This window comes from Salvia hispanica, chromosome 3, assembly GCF_029641045.1.
Source record: "Salvia hispanica isolate PSC_SH4W2 chromosome 3, Shi_PSC_v1, whole genome shotgun sequence".
Lineage (NCBI taxonomy): Eukaryota > Viridiplantae > Streptophyta > Magnoliopsida > Lamiales > Lamiaceae > Salvia > Salvia hispanica.
This window is the reverse complement of record NC_142694.1, coordinates 17087137-17106556: the sequence shown is the minus strand read 5'-3', so window position 1 is coordinate 17106556 and position 19420 is coordinate 17087137. Positions and strand designations below refer to the sequence as shown.

General features: G+C 34.3%; 3 protein-coding genes and 1 long non-coding RNA gene across 4 annotated transcripts; 2 read left to right on the top strand and 2 right to left on the bottom strand.

The window, feature by feature from the left end:
* On the bottom strand, window positions 1-531 carry LOC125209362 (dirigent protein 22-like). Its single transcript, XM_048108962.1, has one exon. It carries the CDS (start codon window positions 529-531, stop codon window positions 1-3), a length of 531 nt encoding a protein of 176 aa, XP_047964919.1.
* A 3847-nt stretch (window positions 532-4378) lies between these two features.
* On the top strand, window positions 4379-8621 carry LOC125211857 (formin-like protein 6). The gene is made up of 4 exons (XM_048111800.2): window positions 4379-6037; window positions 6108-6307; window positions 7135-7376; window positions 7499-8621. The coding sequence occupies exons 1-4, from the start codon at window positions 4608-4610 to the stop codon at window positions 8285-8287; spliced, it is 2661 nt and encodes an 886-aa protein (XP_047967757.1). The 5' UTR covers window positions 4379-4607; the 3' UTR covers window positions 8288-8621.
* LOC148930270 (uncharacterized) lies at window positions 8167-8956 on the bottom strand. The gene is made up of 3 exons (XR_016136984.1): window positions 8855-8956; window positions 8361-8390; window positions 8167-8289 (listed from the first exon to the last, which is right to left on the bottom strand). It is a non-coding gene; the product is annotated as an uncharacterized LOC148930270 (long non-coding RNA).
* Window positions 8957-11134: 2178 nt separating this feature from the next.
* Window positions 11135-12313, top strand: LOC125209361 (cyclin-D5-1-like). The gene is made up of 5 exons (XM_048108961.2): window positions 11135-11329; window positions 11415-11501; window positions 11577-11877; window positions 11954-12087; window positions 12167-12313. The coding sequence occupies exons 1-5, from the start codon at window positions 11135-11137 to the stop codon at window positions 12311-12313; spliced, it is 864 nt and encodes a 287-aa protein (XP_047964918.1).
* The last annotated feature ends 7107 nt before the right edge of the window (window positions 12314-19420 follow it).

Below are 19420 nucleotides of genomic sequence, written 5' to 3'. Positions count from 1 at the left end.
CTAGAAGTGTAGCACAGTAAGATTGCATTGGATGAGGGCATAGTGACTTGTGTGGTCATAAGAAATAGTCTCAAAAGTCGCGTAACCACGAGCCAATCGAAATTTTCCGGTGCCTCCCACCACCGCCACCTCCCTCACCCGCTCGAACTGGGCACTGGTCCCTTGTATTTCTAGTGTGCTACCTTTATACTCGTCATTGATAAAAACAATTGATATAAGGACGTGGGTGTTGGACCCATCGAGGGCCGACGTCACGTATATACCTTGGGCCCGAGCAATCTGGGTTGAGCTTTCCTCGAATCCTTCTGTTATTGGATCGTCAGTGCAAAAAATGGCTCCGAATTTTGTGAAGCTAAGCAGCCCATGTGACGGGTTCGTGATCTCGACCACAGTGGCATTGGGCCCACCCGAATAATCTTGGAAGTAGACTGTCATTTGGATCTCTCTGAGTTTGAGTTTTAGAAGCCCTAAATCTGCTTTCGAAAATGTGAAAAATGCAAGAAATAAAAATAGGTATAATTTGATTGCCATAGGCGTAGAAATTGTGAACACAAATTGAATAATTGTGTTTTTGTGTAATTTGATTTCTTTAGTTCTGAATATATTTATAACATTAATAGCTGAAAGAGCCAAAAGTTAGCATATGAATTAACTCAGAGCCAAAAGTTAGCATATGAATTAACGATGAGTTAATAGCAAGTGAAGCATCTAACGAGGTTTAGTATTAATTAATTCATTTCATAATATACCTTACTTTGTATTTTAGTTCGGAATATGATTAAGTATTATTTTAATTTAAATCAGGCACTAACAAATAGAATGTAGAATCCACGTTGAGTATTCAATTAAATATATGCTTTATTTTCCTCCTATTTCAACCTCTCATGAAATGTGTCTCTCAAGTCAGTTTTTTTTAAATTATAAAAATTTATAAATTATACTCATTAATTGATAATTAGTTTGATTTTTTTTTTTGTGTGTGTTAATCCAATATAGCATTTTCAAGCAGAAAGGCAAGGACGCTGAAGTTATTGGAAGTTATAATTTAATTAACACCTTTTCTATAAAAGAGAATAATATTCCTTCCGTCATTTAAAAATAAAAATTATTTCAATTTTGATCATTCCCTTTAAAAGAGAAATAGAAAAAAAGTCATTCTCTACTACTCATTACATTTTATTTCTATTTCTCTTACTTACTAATATACAATAAAACTCGTGTTTTTTCAAAAGTTTATACTCCCTCCGTTGGCCATCCCATACAAATAGCTGAAACTCCTTTTCGTCCGCCCCATAAAAATATTTCATATCCATTTATAGTAACCTTTTCTCCTTCTCATTTACTATATCATTTATTTCAACTATTTTTTCCACTTCTCTTTTACTTTAGCAATTACGCATTAAAATCCGCGTTATCCCAATTATCCTATTTCTATTAGATGGAGGGAGGAATTTTCAAACACTGATGGGGTATAATTTAGCATTTGTTTGTTCTGCTATGCATTGACCTTAAATTTCTTGTGGTTGAGTATAGGGTGGGAAAAAAATATCAAATACCACCAGTCTTATAGTAGCGGAAAAATATCAAAAATAACGAAATTTGGTATATCGTGATTTTCGGTATGATATGATATCTTATTAAAAGATTTCGGTAAGATAGCATTATGAATTTTCATACACCGCAACATACCAAAATTCGGTAAATACCGTAAGTGTGAATATAATTATATTTAAAATATATTTAATAAATTTATATAAAATCTAATGTGAAATATATATATATATATATAACTAGAGAACTGATCTGCTGCACACCTAATATGAGCGACTGTGAGCGCTTACATGCCACGTAGGCCTGATTTTAAGTTGTTTCCGTATTTCAATTCTGTAATCTCTTTTCTCTTTCTTCTGCAATTCTCTATCCAATATATTTCTCAACCTTCTGCAATTGTCTCCCCATTAGTGAAGCTCTTCATTAAATCTCGCTTCACCGTTGCATATTCTGCAACGCATCATCATGACCTCGTACGGGCTCCAAATCAAAGACCTCCTCACCCTTCCACATCAAAGACCTCCTCAACGGGCTCCAAATCGGTGATGTCGAATCGAAAAAAGGCATACAATTTCGCTCAAAGCTTCTTTTTTTCTCCGGATCTAATTCTCCTTCAACATTGTGTAACCCAGCAGTTCCATTTTTCCTGATTTTTCAGCCTTTGATTTCTTGCTTCTCCTACAATTTCAGAAATCACAACTTCTCCACAATTTCAGGAATCTCAAAATTGCATAGAAATGTAAAATTCTTCAACTCTCTTTCTTCTCCTAAAAAATTCAGAAAAATTGCATAGTGTGAGGCGCAAAACTCATAACCCAAATTAAATCTTGAAATCAATCAAAAATATTTGGTGCGGTTATGATAAAATCCACATGGATGAAGTTTGGGGATTATTTGGAGACGAATCAAAAGAGATTTGTGGAGAATTGCATGCCAACAAGGAAGAAATTTGGCAAGGAAGAATGAAAGATTGAGGCGAGGAGAGAAAAAATGGTTTATGGTGAATATTGGACAATAATTCTGGCAAGATAAACTTAGTGATGCAGTGAACTGACAACATCTGCTGTTCGGATTTCAGAATATTGGGGATGGTTTGTTACCTGCGTGGTTACTTGGTAGGGATGAAGTTACATATAATAAATTAAAAAATAATAAGAAGATTTATTATTCCATTGCCACGTAATTTGTCGCCTCTATATCGCTCACTTAATGGCGCTCAGGAGAACAGATCTCTATATAACTATATACTTTCTCTGTCCCACAAAAATAGTCTTCTTTTTTTCCATTTTGATCTATCCCACAAAAATAGTCTCTTTTTATTTTTGGCAAGTCTTTTCTCTCTTATAAGATGAGCCTCATTGTCCATTAACAGTATTTCAATTACTTTTTCTTTCTACATCTCTCTTACTTTAACTATTTGATAAGCCGAGTTTTATGTCTTGATTACTGGTTGGTTTAATGTGCTTAAAACAGATATTACATGCAATTTAGTTGCTAAGTAGGTAGGAAAAAGATCTAAGCTCCGGGTGCGAAGGCAAATCAAGTATAGTAAAAAAGAGCAAAAAAGTGTGGAAGATCAAATATATTTCCTACATGGGCTCAAAAAAATTAAATTGTTGCTCCAAAATACTTTGAAGGCCGATATCATATAAATAGGAACCCAAAGTGCAGCCTTTAGTTCACATTTCATCAAATGAAGAAATACAAACCGGCCAACCAAGTAAAAGAGTAGAAGAAGAAATTACGACGCAAATAATTTTTAAAATTAGGAATATCATAATCCAAAACTGATTAGCTTTTATTTTTTATAAATCAATTGTTGCTTTCTTATTACTCCATAGTAACGGAAGTGATGAAACCCCTTTTTCAATTTATATTTTTAAATTTTATTGATATGAATAGGTGTGATATAAATAAAAGGCACCACTAATCCATAAGGTTGTGCGAAGCCATGAAATTGAAGCAAAGGCATTACATGGGATGATGCTTGACGTGGGAAATGAACATGGAATTTTCAACTTTCTATTACAAGAAGCAAAATCTTAACTTTATTTCTATTACTTCCCATTATAGAACACCAATACTGTAAGGTAACACCAACATATGTTTATGCACGTTTGATCCAACGAAATGCATTGTCTTTTTTTATATATATAAAAAAAAATTTAAAGAGAATAAAGTTTGGAGCAGTAAATCTCGTATGCATATTTATGTATAATCGTGCGCAATAATTTATTTAATTTTATATCTAATTTTTTGTTTAACAATATGCAAATTTGTATGAATCTCAAGACAATTTGAGTTGCGATTATACCCTACTACAATAAATTAGCGCCCCTCTACTTATAATAATATTTTGTTCAATTTTATTCTACTCCCTATTTATCACCTAATATGAGACCATTTGATTTGATTTATTGCAGCATATCAATGTGCGTGATCGGATCGAAGACAAATTAGGCACACTCTGTTGCATTCAATTGGACATCCATCCACCCTAATAAATTTTCATAATCTATAAATAAATCAGAACAAAAGATTAATAAACTAGTATACATTATTATCATAGTTATGATATTCATGTGAGCAAGCAACACAATTATTCTTTCCTTGCCAAATCACTTTCCCAAATAAATTATGCTAGAAAAAAAGCCACATGTGAAGGATCTTTTTTAAATGTGCATCTAATTGCTAGTGTTGCTTGTTTCGTTCAAAGCGTGACAGTGATACCAAAGAGAATAAATTGAAGCAATAAAACAGAGCATCTGCATAAGTTTGTACTTAAATCTTCATTACAATAGATAATTCTAAAACTAATTTGCAAATGCTACAGGAACTTTATGTACTTGCATAATTAGATTCTTTACTGGAGTAGTGAGAAAGGTTTCCCTTGTCATTGTTTGTATTGGAAGGCCATTTCTAAGTTCATTGCTACTACCTCATAACATCACTTCATCTTGCTCCTCAGAACTCTCTCTCTCTCTCTCTCACACACACACACGTTCAAATGTAGGATCAAAACTGAGAAATGGAGTAAACCAAAAGAGAAGCAAAAGATGAGAGATCATATCTTGAGAATGTTCCTCATCATATCTCTCGTTGCGTCATTCAAGGTCCAAGTAATCGATGGAGCACAATCAAACTGCCCGGAGTGTACATGGCAGCACAACAGCAGGAGAATTCTGCACCAACCTCTGTTTCCGGTGGACTCAACACCGCTGCCTCCACCTCCGCCTCCCATGCCAGACATCCCGGATGAAGGCCAGCCGTTCTCAAATGAAGTTCCAGCATTCGATCAGGGCTATCAATCCCCGCCCTTGCCAGACATTGGTACATCAGTGGAGAGTCCATTCGCCAAGGCTCCTCCACCGCCCAACCCAGTCAAGAAACTGGTGATCATAATAGTATCAACACTTGTAACGGTGGGAATGCTGTTAGTTTTGGCATTCTTTCTCTGTAAGAACCGCCGAGAGCACCACAGCAACGAGTCCCAGGAGCTTGTTGGTGAAAATTTACAGAGGATAGACGAAGAATCAAGAGTGCCACCACCTGCATTCCTCTGCCTTGAGACAACAGAGCCATCCACCACCAGCGGTTTGGTAAATGAAGCCAACATTGCCAGTGGCTCACCGTACCACAAGCTCAACTCGGGTAAAAGATTCAATCATTATAGACCCAGTCCCAACCTTCAGCCAATGCCACCATTGACGAAGCCACCACCACCTCCAAGAATGAGCTCTCCACCACCCATGTCATCATCAGATGATGAGGGCCAAGATACCTGTTTTGACGCCCCACGAGAGATGTCTCCAAGTCACGAGTCCCCAAGTTCGCAACACTACAATGTGAGCAACAAAACCAGCCCAGTGAGCCAGGCCATACCAGATAATCCTGCTTCTAAACCTCTACCTCATTCCAAGAGGACTCCACCAAAATCTCGATTTTCAGCGTCTTCTCCAGATACAAGGCCTGCGAATGCACCATCAATCAAACCGCCTTCACCACCACAACCAACAACTTCCTTGGGACCGTTACAGTCATGCAAACCACTGCCACTTTCTCCTAGCAGGACCAAATTTTCAGCATCACCTCCATCGCCGGTCATACAACAGTATCGATCAGTTGCCAATTATGAGCAGAAAGCATCAACATTTAAAATTCCACACCCACCACCACCACCACCACCTCCACCTCCCCAGCCATCAGCAATGACAAGAAAACATGCGGCGGCGAAGACATATACTTCTTCACCTATTTTCAAGCAAACAAGAAGGTCAAGCTCTAAAAGTCCTAGCCCGAAAGCAAGTCCATTGTCAGAGAAGACAAGGTATGTCAAAGAAGTTAACAAAGGTGTCTGTTCACCAGAAAAGTTTGATGCTGAGAGCAAGGAATCAAGAACCAAGATGAAGCAATTGCATTGGGACAAAGTACGGGCCACTACAGACAGAGACACTGTTTGGGACCATTTAAAGTCAACCTCATTTCAGTAAGTAAACTAAAACCTTTCCTATAGGAACTAAGAGTGGTTCTATGATATTTCTTTTGTGTGCCCACAGGTTGAACGAGGGTGCCATGGAGTCGTTATTTGGGTGTAATTCTGCGACTCCAGTACCAAGACAAGCACCTAGGAAATTTGTCCTCCCATCTTTTGAGCAGGAGAACAGAATACTAGATTCCAAGAAGTCCCAGAATATTGCTATTCTTCTTCGTGCTTTGAATGTGACAAGAGATGAAGTCTCTGAAGCACTGTTAGATGGTATGTACCCTTTCCCCTATTCCAGTTTCTATAGCACAGGAATAAAAACAAGTTAGTAGCTAGCTAGCTGTTAACGTGATGTCAGATACATGTAACTAAGGAAAACATGAATTTGAACTTGGTAAAAGTAGACTATAACCAGAAAAGTACAAAGATGACTAGATATGTAAAGAACATTTTTAAATTCGAAGTCCATTCAGACAGAAGACTTCAAGTTTTTGGTGTCTGCAAAAGAAACTATTACCTCATTAACTGTAGGATTTCTGTCCAAGCGAGTCATTTGTAAAAACTATATGAATCAACAATCAAGGTTTGAGGACCAATCAGGAATAAAACTGTGTGTGATCAATTTCTAGTTAAGATGCAATTGGCAGGGTCCCACAGCCACGAGCTATCAGAGTGAATTTCAATAAAACAATATGCCCACATTTTAAAACCCACATGCTAACTCATTATAAAAAAAAGTTGAAGCATATGATAGTTAGAATAGCAGCATATTGAGATAAGTGAAGATGATAAGCACTTGATGCTGAAAAACTTCATCACTAGGTCCATGACAAGGGATTGGAGTGTTGCTGAGGCACACAGTGTTCTAATTCTACTGCACTGTATTCTGTAATAAATTGTGTTTTATTATAAACTTTCATATGCCTATCATACATATATATTTAGGTTTTATTTATTCAATAAGATCAGAATCATTTTGCTTGTAAAATTCATGAAATGCATATTCTATTTCTATATAAAACCCATAATTATCATATATGACAGAGAAATTTGAGAATATCTTGCCATAAAATGGAAAAACATCTGTTTTGATGCTACAGGAAATCAAGAAGGACTAGGTCCAGAGCTTTTTGAGACTTTAGTGAAGATGGCACCAAGCAAGGAAGAAGAGATAAAACTTAGAGAGTACAATGGTGAGATCTCTAAACTAGGCACAGCGGAGCGATTCCTCAAGGCAATACTTGATATTCCATTTGCCTTTAAAAGAGTGGAGGCACTGCTTTTTAAAGCAAACTTCAATATGGAAGTAAAGTATTTGAGGAAGTCTTTTCAAACCCTAGAGGTACTACCCATTAATCTGTTTAACTAGCTGCTACAACATGAGCTACATATTTGTGCACCTGCTCACCTCAGTTACTTGTCATCCACATAAATGGTCTTATATATGGTTTTTTATGCAAGCAGGAAGCCAGTGAAGAACTGAAGAATAGCCGCCTTTTTCTTAAACTACTTGAAGCTGTTCTACGGACAGGAAATCACATGAACGGTGGTACTAACCGTGGTGATGCAAAAGCCTTCAAATTGGACACTTTGCTGAAACTTGTGGACATAAAAGGAAAAGATGGTAAGACAACCTTACTTCACTTCGTTGTCCAAGAGGTTATCAGATCAGAAGGATCGGGCACCAATACAAGAAGTGAAAGCCAGCTGCAAAAAAGCAATCTAAAATTCAATGAAGAAGATTTCAAAAAGGAAGGATTGCAGGTTGTAGCAGGGTTAAGCAAAGAGCTTGGCAATGTCAAAAATGCAGCAGGGATGGACTCCGATGTTCTGAGCAGCTATGTAGCCAAGCTCGAACAGGGATTTCAGACAGTCAGGCAGGTGCTGCAGTACGAGAGTAACATTGTGGAAGACAAGTTTGTCGACTCGATGAAAGTGTTTCTGGAAGAAGCTGCTGATGAAATTTCCAGGGTCAAGGCTGAAGAGAGAAAAGCTTTGTCCTTGGTGAAAGAGGTAACACAGTATTTTCACGGAGATGATGCGAAAAGAGAAGCTCATCCCTTGAGGATTTTCATGGTCATACGAGATTTTCTCTCGATACTAGATAATGTGTGCAAAGATGTTGGGAGAATGCAAGACAAAGCTACAATGTGTTCAGGAAGATCATTCAGAATATCAGCGGCAGCGCCTTTGCCGGTGCTTAGCAGATACAACATGCAGAATGATAGAAGCTCCGACGATGATAGCATGTAATACTGCATAAGTCAAGAGATAAATCAATATAACCAAGTATAGCAAGAATCAAACAGCCATATATTATACTCACATTGGAATTGGACAGCTCTGAATGCATCAGCTGCAAAGTGGAATACATACTGAAGATCTTTAGTAGCAAACAAAGGAGAGATGTAAACAGCAGGTTTTGGATTCTGAATAAACACATGTTGATTCAACCAAGAGTAGTGAAACAATAGGAAAGAGGCTTGTATTTTTTGGTGCTTAGCTGTAGCCATTGATAATAATATTGTGCTTGTTCTGTTCATACATACCAGGATCATTTCAGTAAATTTCATTTTAATTTTTACAATTACACTCCAATTTCATCCCTACTCTGCCTAACAACATTACAATCTATGATTAATGCACATGTATCATTGCATAAAACAGAGCAATCGCCTAAACTGATTGAAGAGAAATGAATTGCCAAAACTGCAGCGTTTATGATTACTTACCCAAATCTACTTATCGACACATTTCACTTAATTTTGGGCAACTTTCACGGACTACATTTCCTAACTGTTGAGAGTTTCGAGGTTTCACCTTCTTTTCTCAATGCCACAACCTTTTTCTCAAATTCCGTCATAGACTCCTCCAAATCATCGCCGGCGGAAGGTGAATCAATCTTTGAGAGAAAGCAACTATTGATGTTTTTCTGAAATTAGTTGAATTAAAATATTAGTATCAGTGAAAATGCCATTTATTTCAATGTAAAATAGATAAAAATTAATTTTAATGAATTTACTAAAACAAAAAATTAGAAATAAATGCAATTAATAATTAATTACTATAAGAGAGTGGTATATCTAATAATGCAAGATGGATCATTGAAGTACAACTGGTACTAAATATTAAGAGATGTTGTGAATATTAAGGGTAGTTTAGTAGGATTACTTTGTTTTAGAATGTCAATTGGGTCAAGAGATTAATCTAGGGATTAATTAAGTGCAGGCTAATCTATCGAGCTAATTAAATTGCTAACGGTAAAATTAATACTATATGATCAGTATAAAATATTTATTGAATGTAAAGCAATTAATTATAAAAAATTAATAGAATATAAACTTAAACTCAAATATAAATAATTATTAATAGTATAAAAATATAACATAAGATAATAATAATAATAATAATAATAATAATAATAATAATTTTGTAAAATTAATTTATAATGCATCATGAACTGGACATTTAATATAAAATTTAAAAGTTAAAATAAAACATGAATACATTCATTAAAAAAGTAAAAGCACATTTTTTAATTAAAATTGTTTCTATATTGAACTTTTCAATTTATTTATATGCTATTATATTAAAATGGAGGAATGATATGATATACATACTTTATGTGAGCACCACTCTCATTTAACACATGTTTAGTGTTGTTTGTTTTGATTTATCTATTTAGTTTGATTCTAATACATTGAAAAATGTTATTACAATTTTTAATTTCACAAAATTTATAAAAATAAAGCTCGATTTGCTGGTTTTCTCTATATTTTCAAATAAATGAATAAAATAATAAATCAAGCTTTGATTTTTATGAATTTTGTGAAATTAAAAATTGTAATAACATTTTTTAATGTATTAGAGTCAAACTAAATAGATAAATCGAAACGACCAATGCTAAACGTGTGTCAAACGAGAGTGATGCTCACATAAGGAGCCCACATAAGGTATGTAGCATATCATTTCTCTATTAAAATGATACTCCCTCCGTCCCATTGAAGATGACCCACTTTCCTTTTAGTTTGTCTCAGCCAAGATGACTCATTACTTAAAATAGAAACACCTTTATCTCTACTTTATTCCCTCTCTCTTACTTTACTCTCTTCTCTTAACACACAAAATACAATTGCATAAAATCTCGTGCCGCCCAAGGAAGGGGTCATCTTCCTTGGGACGGAGGGAGTACTACAAACTACTCCCTCCGCCCTGAAAATTTGTAACCTATTTTCATTTCTGTCCGTCCCTAAAAATTTGTTACCTTTCATTTTTATCATTTTTGGTAGTGGACCATACATTCCACTAACTCATTCACACTCACATTTTATTATACAACTAATATGTAAAAGTAGGACCCACATGCCACCAACTTTTTCAGCCCCTTTCTACTACATTTCTTCAAACTCGTACCGGATAAAATGGTGATGAATTATTAGGGACAGAAGGAGTAATAGATTTAAATATAAAATGAAAGATTTTTTCATATTTATTTTTATTATAGAAATTTATCATTGAAATGTCAAATCGGTTGTTAAGCAATACGACAAAAATAGATAATAGTACATTAAATTCAACCCACCTTGCCAGCGTATCAAGTTCGAGGTCAACCTTATTTGAATTGTAGGTCGATTGCGTGCAGAATAATCAAATTGTAATTTTTTTTTGGATAAAAAATTTATAACCTGAATCCTCTAAATTTATCAAGCTATTCAACTTTAACTCAGACCTGCATATACATCCCTTGTGTATTAATTTGATTAAATTGGGTAATTACATTAGCCATACTATTTGTACCAAAAAATTTGCCCTTTAATCTATTTTATTTATTCGATAGTCTTCCCATAAAATTTTGAAATAACAGGAGTAACTCAATTTTCTTCCAATAATAAGATTCGAGTGACGCCTTTTGGAAAGTTCATGACTTCATTTTAATGTAGCGTTGGAAAGTTTATAAATCCTCAATATCTTTAGCCCATACTATACAAATACAATTCATTCATTTCCTAACTATATACATAAATTTTCTCCCAAGATTCTCCAAGAATTCTATAAAAGTCAAGAAACATTAAAAATTTTAACAAACACACCCCCAAAAAAATGGATTCCGGAAGCTCACAGCCTCGTGAAGAAGACGACGGCTTCTGCTCTATTTCCGATTCCGACCGCCAATACATCGAAACGCTACTGCAAAGCGAGACCTCCGTTGAATCCGAAGCCGACGCCGATTCTGTCTTGACGGCCGCCTGGTGGCTTGAATCCGAGCGCAAAGACATCATCAAATGGATTCTTCATGTCTGTTTCTCTCATTCTTGATCACTGATTAGTAATTTCTTCTTTTATGATTGAATTGAAAATTTGAAATCTTACTCTGTTGCAGAAAAGGGTTGAATTTGAGTACACGGAGCACACCGCGTATCTATCAGCGCTCTACTTCGACCGTTTTCTTGCACGTTTCGTGGTTAATGTCAGTATACATTAGTACATTATTCTTGTCTTTTTTTTCTTTTTTTTTGCTTATGGATGATTTTTTGAAGGACAGGATGTGGAGCACAGGGTGATGCTTCGGCTTGTGGTGATAGCATGCTTGTCGTTGGCTGCGAAAAAAGAGGAGTTCGAGGCGATGGCTTTAGGGGAGCACGTCGGAGAGAGGAACTACTTATTTGAATTGAATTCGATCAAGAAAGTGGAATTGAAAGTGTTGGAAGCGTTGGAATGGAGGATGCACATGGTCACTCCTTTTATCTTCTTCGACTATTTTGCCGCCTTATTTATTGTGAAACGTAGTGATCATCGAGATTTGATCGGAAAAGCCAACCGTCTCGTTTTATCGATAATGGAAGGTATTTGAGTTACCAACACTTTTTTTTTTTTTTTAAATTTAAATTTTTTTTTGTTGAATGGTGTTTTTTGGTGCAGATATTGATGTGGCAAGGCATCGGCCGTCTGTGGTTGCGGCCGCGGCGGTTATGGCAGCGCATGATAAGTGTATGAGTAGAGAAGCATTGGAGAGCAAGTTTGATGAAGTTCCTTCTTGGGATGATGATGATATGGTGAGTTTATTGCTTTGTACTATATCAAATAGTTGGTAACTTTATTGGTTGATTTATGTGAATTAGATGGTGTTTGTAGCAAAATGCAGTGTCATGCTATAGCAGAATGCAAGGAATTATGGAGTTGGGGACACCAGAATCGGTTGTGTTGGACAATGTGGCATTTGCAGTTGATGATTCAGCAAGCACAAGCAAAGGCACCAAAAGAAGACTTCACTTTGATTGATGAGTATTTAGGTGCTTCATTTTTGTTTTTGTTGTTAGTCAGTTATAATTTCCTTTAATTTTTGGATTGTTGCAATAATTAGTAAATTTGACTCAAGAGGGGTTGCTATAGTGAAATAAAATGTGAAGTGAACAGATAATCAATAGCAAGAATCAAGTAGTTATATACTCACTGCCTTCTCAATTTGAATTTAAGAATTCCCACTTACTAGCTATATATTGATAATAGGGATAGCCGGCGGATTTAGATCATGTCGGAAGAGAAATAGATGAGTGGTAACATTGTGATTTCACAAATAAAGATGTGAAAAATCTCATAAAGACATCAGTTGATATATTCTTCGTCTTCCATAATAATTTTCACAGATTGGCATGACTACAATAAGGTTTAATGCCAATTATAATGAAAAATTAAGTCATCATTGCGATTTAGATCGGCCATTACATTTCATAGAAATTTTATGAACTTTGCTAGTCTCCAAATTAAAATTGATGTTACTCGAGAACATACGCGTAAGAGTTATCTGCCATTTCTAATAAAAACAGTGTTGTTTAATACTACATGTCATTATATATTTCATTCATCTTAAAACACTTAATTATTTATATCAATAAATATAATTATATGATATTAAATATATGTAAGCTCCATTGTACACTACTAGCATTTCAACCACATTTCTCTCTTTTCTCGTACTTTACCAATTATGCAATAAAATTTATGTCGTTCATAGCCGAGGCAATCAAGACATTGTAATAAAATTTATGGAGTATATATTATCGTAGTTTTAAATCAACAATATAATGACTATGGTCTACTTACTATTGCATAATATACTTATCATTTGTGACAGTATCTAAGAAATTAATTATATGACATTTATTGTTGAATTCCGATTCTATTACATATATGACAGATAAATCTTATGTGTATGTTCTCGAGTACCATCAATTTTAATTTGGAGACTAGCAAAGTTCATAAATTTTTTATGAAATGTAATAAATCTATGGCAGATTTAAATCACAATGATGACTTAATTTTTCTTTAAGATTGGGTCATCATCTCAATCTTTGAAAATTTTTATAGAAGATGAAGAATATATCAACCGATGTCGTTTTTTTATATCTTTATTTGTGAAATCACAATCTTACACTCATCTGTTTCTCTTCCCTCCTGACTTTATATCCGACATCGTTTTGAGATTTTTTACATCTTTATTTGTGAAATCACACTTACAATTTTACAGTACTCATCTATTTCTCTTCCCTCGTGACTTAACCTCCATTATTTCGGAAACTCTCTTATTCCGTCAGCCATTACACTAGTTTCCACGCCCATTCACTAATTAAAATTTATTTCCCCTCACATTTTCTGGAAAAAGGACTTCAGCTAATGACATTATTTTTCAGTTAACCTTTTGTTTTTCTTGTGTTAAAAGAAGTTCTTGAATTGTGTGGTTATTAAAAGTCAGATTGCGGCTAAGCTAACTATACTATCACAATGATCTCATTCTGCCCAGCAAATAAAACTATTTTAAAGTAATCTCCAATTTCTGAATAATGTCGTTCATCAATGGCTGATCAATCTCTCTCTCTGAGGAATGATACGACAATTTCTGCAAAATTGCTCAAGCACTGTCATCCGCAATCTGTTTTTTTTTTTAAATATTGGAATCAATATTGTAAGAATAATGAAGAGAGTAAAAGAAAAAGAGAAAAGGGCGGTGAGAAAGATTAGGTGGAATTTATTTTTATTTCTGAAATTAATTAAGTCAAAATGAAGTTATTTTGATTGTCACATAGTATTTTCTAATTTTCCATTATACCAATTTTGTTTTTCCGTTTTTGGGGAAATATTAGAAAAATCAAAGTTTATGTATCCATATTCAAAAAATAAAGTTGAAGGATAAATAAAAAAATATTAAAATTAATGTATTTACAAGCAAATAATTCTTATTTATTTATTAATTTATGTAAATTTCGTTAATCACTATAAAGCATATCGTAAGCTGTTTCACTGGTTTTCTATGGTTCTTTCCTGGGATCGTAATGAAGAGACAAGTTTTCTATGGTTCTTTCTTGGTTTGTGGGTTTGTAATGAAGAGACAAGTTTTCTAATGTTTTTTCTAAGTTCGTAATCAAGAGAGTAGAATGCAAGGGTGTACATATTATAAATAGAGTTTTTGGCATTAATATATGAGAGAATAGCCTTAAAAATCATGAACTTTTTTAAAAAATTGGTATTTTCCACGAACTTTGAATGCGGTGGGAAATATCATGAACTTTGATAGATGTGTGAATTTTCCATAAAATGAATTTTCAGGCTAAATTTAAGTAACATAGCTCACCGAATCTCCTACACATAACCTCCGTAAATAGGATAAATGCAGTGTTTTTAAAATAGCAAAACGTGATCGTTTGAATACTAACTACAATTATAATCATATTCCCCAAAATCAATGAACTTGGATGGATCAAAGTTCATGAAATTTCCCACTGCTTTTAAAGTTTGTGGGAAATACTAATTTTTTGGAAAAATTCATGATTTTTAAGGCTATTCTCCCTTGATATAAATACAAGATTTTTTTTTTGTCGATATCTCTTCTTTCTCTAAGTTCTCATCAACTAGGGTTTGTAGCTTCTATCCTAATACATCATCCAACACAGTATTCCAGAAATTTTTTCTCAAGTTTATGAATTTTACCAAGTAAGTTTGTTCTAGTTAACAATATTTTTGTTCTTTATTAAATTATGAAAAAAGGTCTTCTAAATCTCAAGTCATCTCATTTCACTTATTTTCTGTTGTCTCATTTAACTTGTTGACACGTGGCTTATTTTCTGTTGTTTCAATTAGAATTTATTCTTTTCTCTTGAGTCATCGTTTTGGTAGACTGCTGCAAATTACAGTGTTTACTATGTCACAAAAACCTAGAATTATGTACTATGAAATTGCTAAACTATTGCATAATGAAAATTAGGTTTTCCTAAAAAATTTGGGTGCTGCATTTTATTGATCAACGTTAGCACTTAGCAGGAGCTTTTGGAGCAACTATTGAAAACTTTGCATGATCAACGGAGTCAATATCATAAACTAAAATCAACATTTGATCGGGAGGCGGATAAATGAAGTGCACAACTCTACAATGGATCTTTATCTCCAGCGGCGGCGGATCCATGGACTTTTTGATTTGAAGGTGTGAATTTTATAAATAAATATATAAAATATTAAAAATAAAATAATACTTCTTCCATCCCACAATAAGAGTCAAACTTTGCCTTTTTGGCCGTCCTACAATAAGAGTCACATTATTTTTACCATAAATGATAAATAGGTCTCACATTCCACTAACTTACTTCACTCACATTTTATTATAAAATAAAATATAAAAAAGTGGGTCTCAAATTCCACTGACTTTTCCAACCTACTATTTTTTACATTTCTTAAAATTCGTGTCCACAAAAAAAATTGACTCCTATTGTGGGACGGAGGGAGTATTTTGAAAGTCACGTATATTAAAATACAAAACAACACCTATATTATAGCATAATTAAACTAAAAATTTGTATTAAGCAAAAAAGTACTCCCTCCGTCCGCTATTAGCACTCCCATTAGATTTCGGCCTGAGTTTATGAAATATAAAGAAAAAGTGAGAAAGAAAAGATAATGAAATGTACGAGCCTATGACTCATTTTTATACATTAGTTTTATAGTAATAAAATGTGAGTGGAATGAGTTAGTAGAAAGTGATGTATACCTATCATTTATAGTAAAAATAAATTCGGACTCCTAATAACGAACAAACTAAAATAGAAAACAGGAACTCCTAAGGCGGACGGAGGAAGTACTAACAACAAATATAACCACAAAACAAAACAACAAAATGTAAACTATCTAATATCTGAAATGGAAAATACGACGTCAAGTTGAGTTCCCGAATTCATACTAAAGGATTAAAATATTAATTAAAATAAAATATTCCTTTTGTCTCATAAAAGATGTCACATTTGTAGAATGACACGGAACGAAGAGAGTACTAAGTGTCTAAACTAGAAAAAAAAATGAAAAAATGATTCTCAAATTCATATTAAAGAATTAAAATGTAATGCTAAAATACAACTATATAATAACAAATATATGTCTCGTTAATGAATCTCAATAAAAGGTTAACATTATTTTATTTGCTAGTACGCTTGTTATGAGATGCTCCGCATGCTCCGCTAGCGCCAATAATGATTGGATATTAGTAGTTAGGATTAGGAAGCATAGCTAGTAAAAATATTGCTTCCACTACAAAAAAACACGCTACTTACGAACGGGAAATATACGTGGGTAAAATCAATTTATCCGTTGGAAAACAACATCACCAAGGGATTACCAAGGGATAGTAGCCATGAGTAAAAGCGCCGACGCTAATTTCTTTTAATCCCAATTTCCAATGGCAAATCCCTCGGTAAATCTAGCTCAGGGTTTAGGGAATTTCCAATGTCAGTTGTCCGTTGGTAATTGATGATTGCAGAAATTTTATCAGCACCATTTCCCTTTTCATCATGCCGGTACAATATCATGCTTCTAGCTATATAATTAAATCAATAACCAATAAATAATGACCATCAAAATGAGAATTAGGATAAATAAACCTTAGAATTCTTCGTTAAAACGTAACCAATATTGTACGAATAAAAAAGAAACATAGAGTATGAAGTTTAGAAGTTAGTGTGTGAGACACCAATTCTAAGTATATAGTAGCAGCAGCGTCATCATCATCAACAAAAGGAGTTTGACTTGATTGTTGGGGTTCCTTAAGTTAGTTTGTGAGGCATCAATTTTAACTAGCATCATCATCATCATCATCATCATCATCATCATCATCATCATCATCAGTGTGACTTGATTGTTGGGGTTCCTTAGACATGAACCGCTTCATCATCTCTTTCAGTTCCAGCCCATGCTTAAGAAATTCTTATTGCATTTTAGCCATCACTTCTTGTTGCATTTGATCTCGCATCTGGTTTACAATGGAAGGATCCAAGCCAACTGAGGGGTTTTGTGTCGAGTTGTTACATATGAGGCGTTTTGCAAAGTTCCGTGCCCCTATCATCCTCTTTTTCTTGTCTAGCTTGCCTCCAAGAACATCATCTATGAAAATCTTGCTCAAATTTGGATTATCACCCTTTGTTGCAGCAATAGCTTTCACATTCGCCTAAATAATAGTAACTAATTTATACATGTAAAATTAGCATTTGAGGAATATCAAACTTACACTTGATATTAGTTTAAGAACAAAACTATATGCGTAAATCTCATGACCTGAACAACGGCCCTTCGCAAATAATCAGATGTTCAAACTAACACAACGTCAACCATAAGAGGAGTATTCGCACCATGTAAATGTTCTAAGGCAACTCAGATATGAGCTGCTACAGCCAAAAATTCTCTTGGACCACACATACAACAATTCATGATCTTTGCATGAGTCCATCACTAATCCCATAAAAAATTGCAACTTTATTTTATCCTTTCCTTTGATCTTCACAAATAAGAAAATCACAAAACAAAAGAGGCAAATAGCAGAGTGCCGTGAAGCTCAATTTCACATTATCCATAAAATCAGGCAGCAAAACAAAACCGATGATCAAATACGAAATGCGGGATTTGCAATAAAATGATTGGATCCTTCATTCATACAATAAGCAATAAAAAAATCATACCTTATCTAGAAAATCAGGCAGGAATCCGGTAAGCAGTCAGTGGTCAAAGAAATACTAAGTAGGATTTATCGGATCCTTGGTTCATCAATAAGATTCAATATCAGCAAACCTGAGGTAAACCAGAACAACAGAAAATCATCAATGTCAGTTAATTCCTCAGCATTGAAAGAAGAAGAAAAGGATTGGAAATTAGAGGTAAACCAAGGTCTAATGAGAGGAATACACATAAATGAAAACAGAAGGTATGCTCATCCTCTCACTTTCCTTTCTCTCTCTCAAAGGTCCTTCTCTTCCTTTCTTTTTCCTTGATTATTCCACTGCTTTTAAACAAAATTCAGAAGAAATAGAATTTCTTTGCTTTGTTGTGATGAGAAGAAATGGAAGTAGATTAGTGGCATGGCTATTCTACCTTATTATATATAATGGTGTTATAAGTTAAAAACATGTCAAAAGACAAACGCAGCTAGAAATAAGAAAGAAGCAGCGTGAAATATTCTGATTATTGTTAATTTAACTACAAGAGTTATACTATTACTTCGTATGAGTATCATAAATCTCTCTTTCAAGGGAAATGGAATGTCATCTCAAATATTAGTTAACAATTGCCGGAACGTAATAAAAGTCAATATTTTGCATAGTGTTCCTCACCGTGGAAGTTGCATAAGTAGGCCCAGAGCCTTCTATCAGAATTAAGCCTTGTTCTGAAGCCTGGTCCATTGCCTATGGAGCATAAGCAAGTAGCAGATGAGCACAAAGTAAAATGGTACTACATCCGTTCTTCAAACACAGTCCATTTCTTTTTTACACAGGTTTTAATAAATGTTAGACAAGTGCATAGGTGTTATGTAAGGGCTTGGTTATATGTAAATAAGTTTATATGGTAAGGAGAAAATACACCGAAACTGGAATGGGCAATGTTTTGGGGCACAAACTAAAATTGCAAAATGGGCAGTGGTTTTGAGGGACTGAGGGAGGTTTATTTTCCAAAAAAGAAAAAGCCCAAGTCCAGCCTAAGTGAATCCACTCGAGCAATTTTGATAAGCCTCATGCTAGATTTATCAGCAATTTAGGATGCAACTGCAAACTAGAAAAAATTGAATTAAGGATTCATCCAATGTTGAAATACTGAAGTGGAAGAAGCATAGACTACAGGGGTAAAAAGAAAAGGTTATGAGAAGAGTTAGTAGCAAAACCATGTGATTTATGCGATACAGAAATTAACATTAATGTAACAAGCCAACTTAGGGCAATTGATGATTACAAATGTGTATTGTGACAGTGTAATATATCTTGCTTTTGACATGTAACTTATAACACCAAAATCAAAAGAAATCATAGAATGAACCATCTATATTTGATAAAACAGCTGACATTTTCTCCTCATTCATTCTTCGTTGCA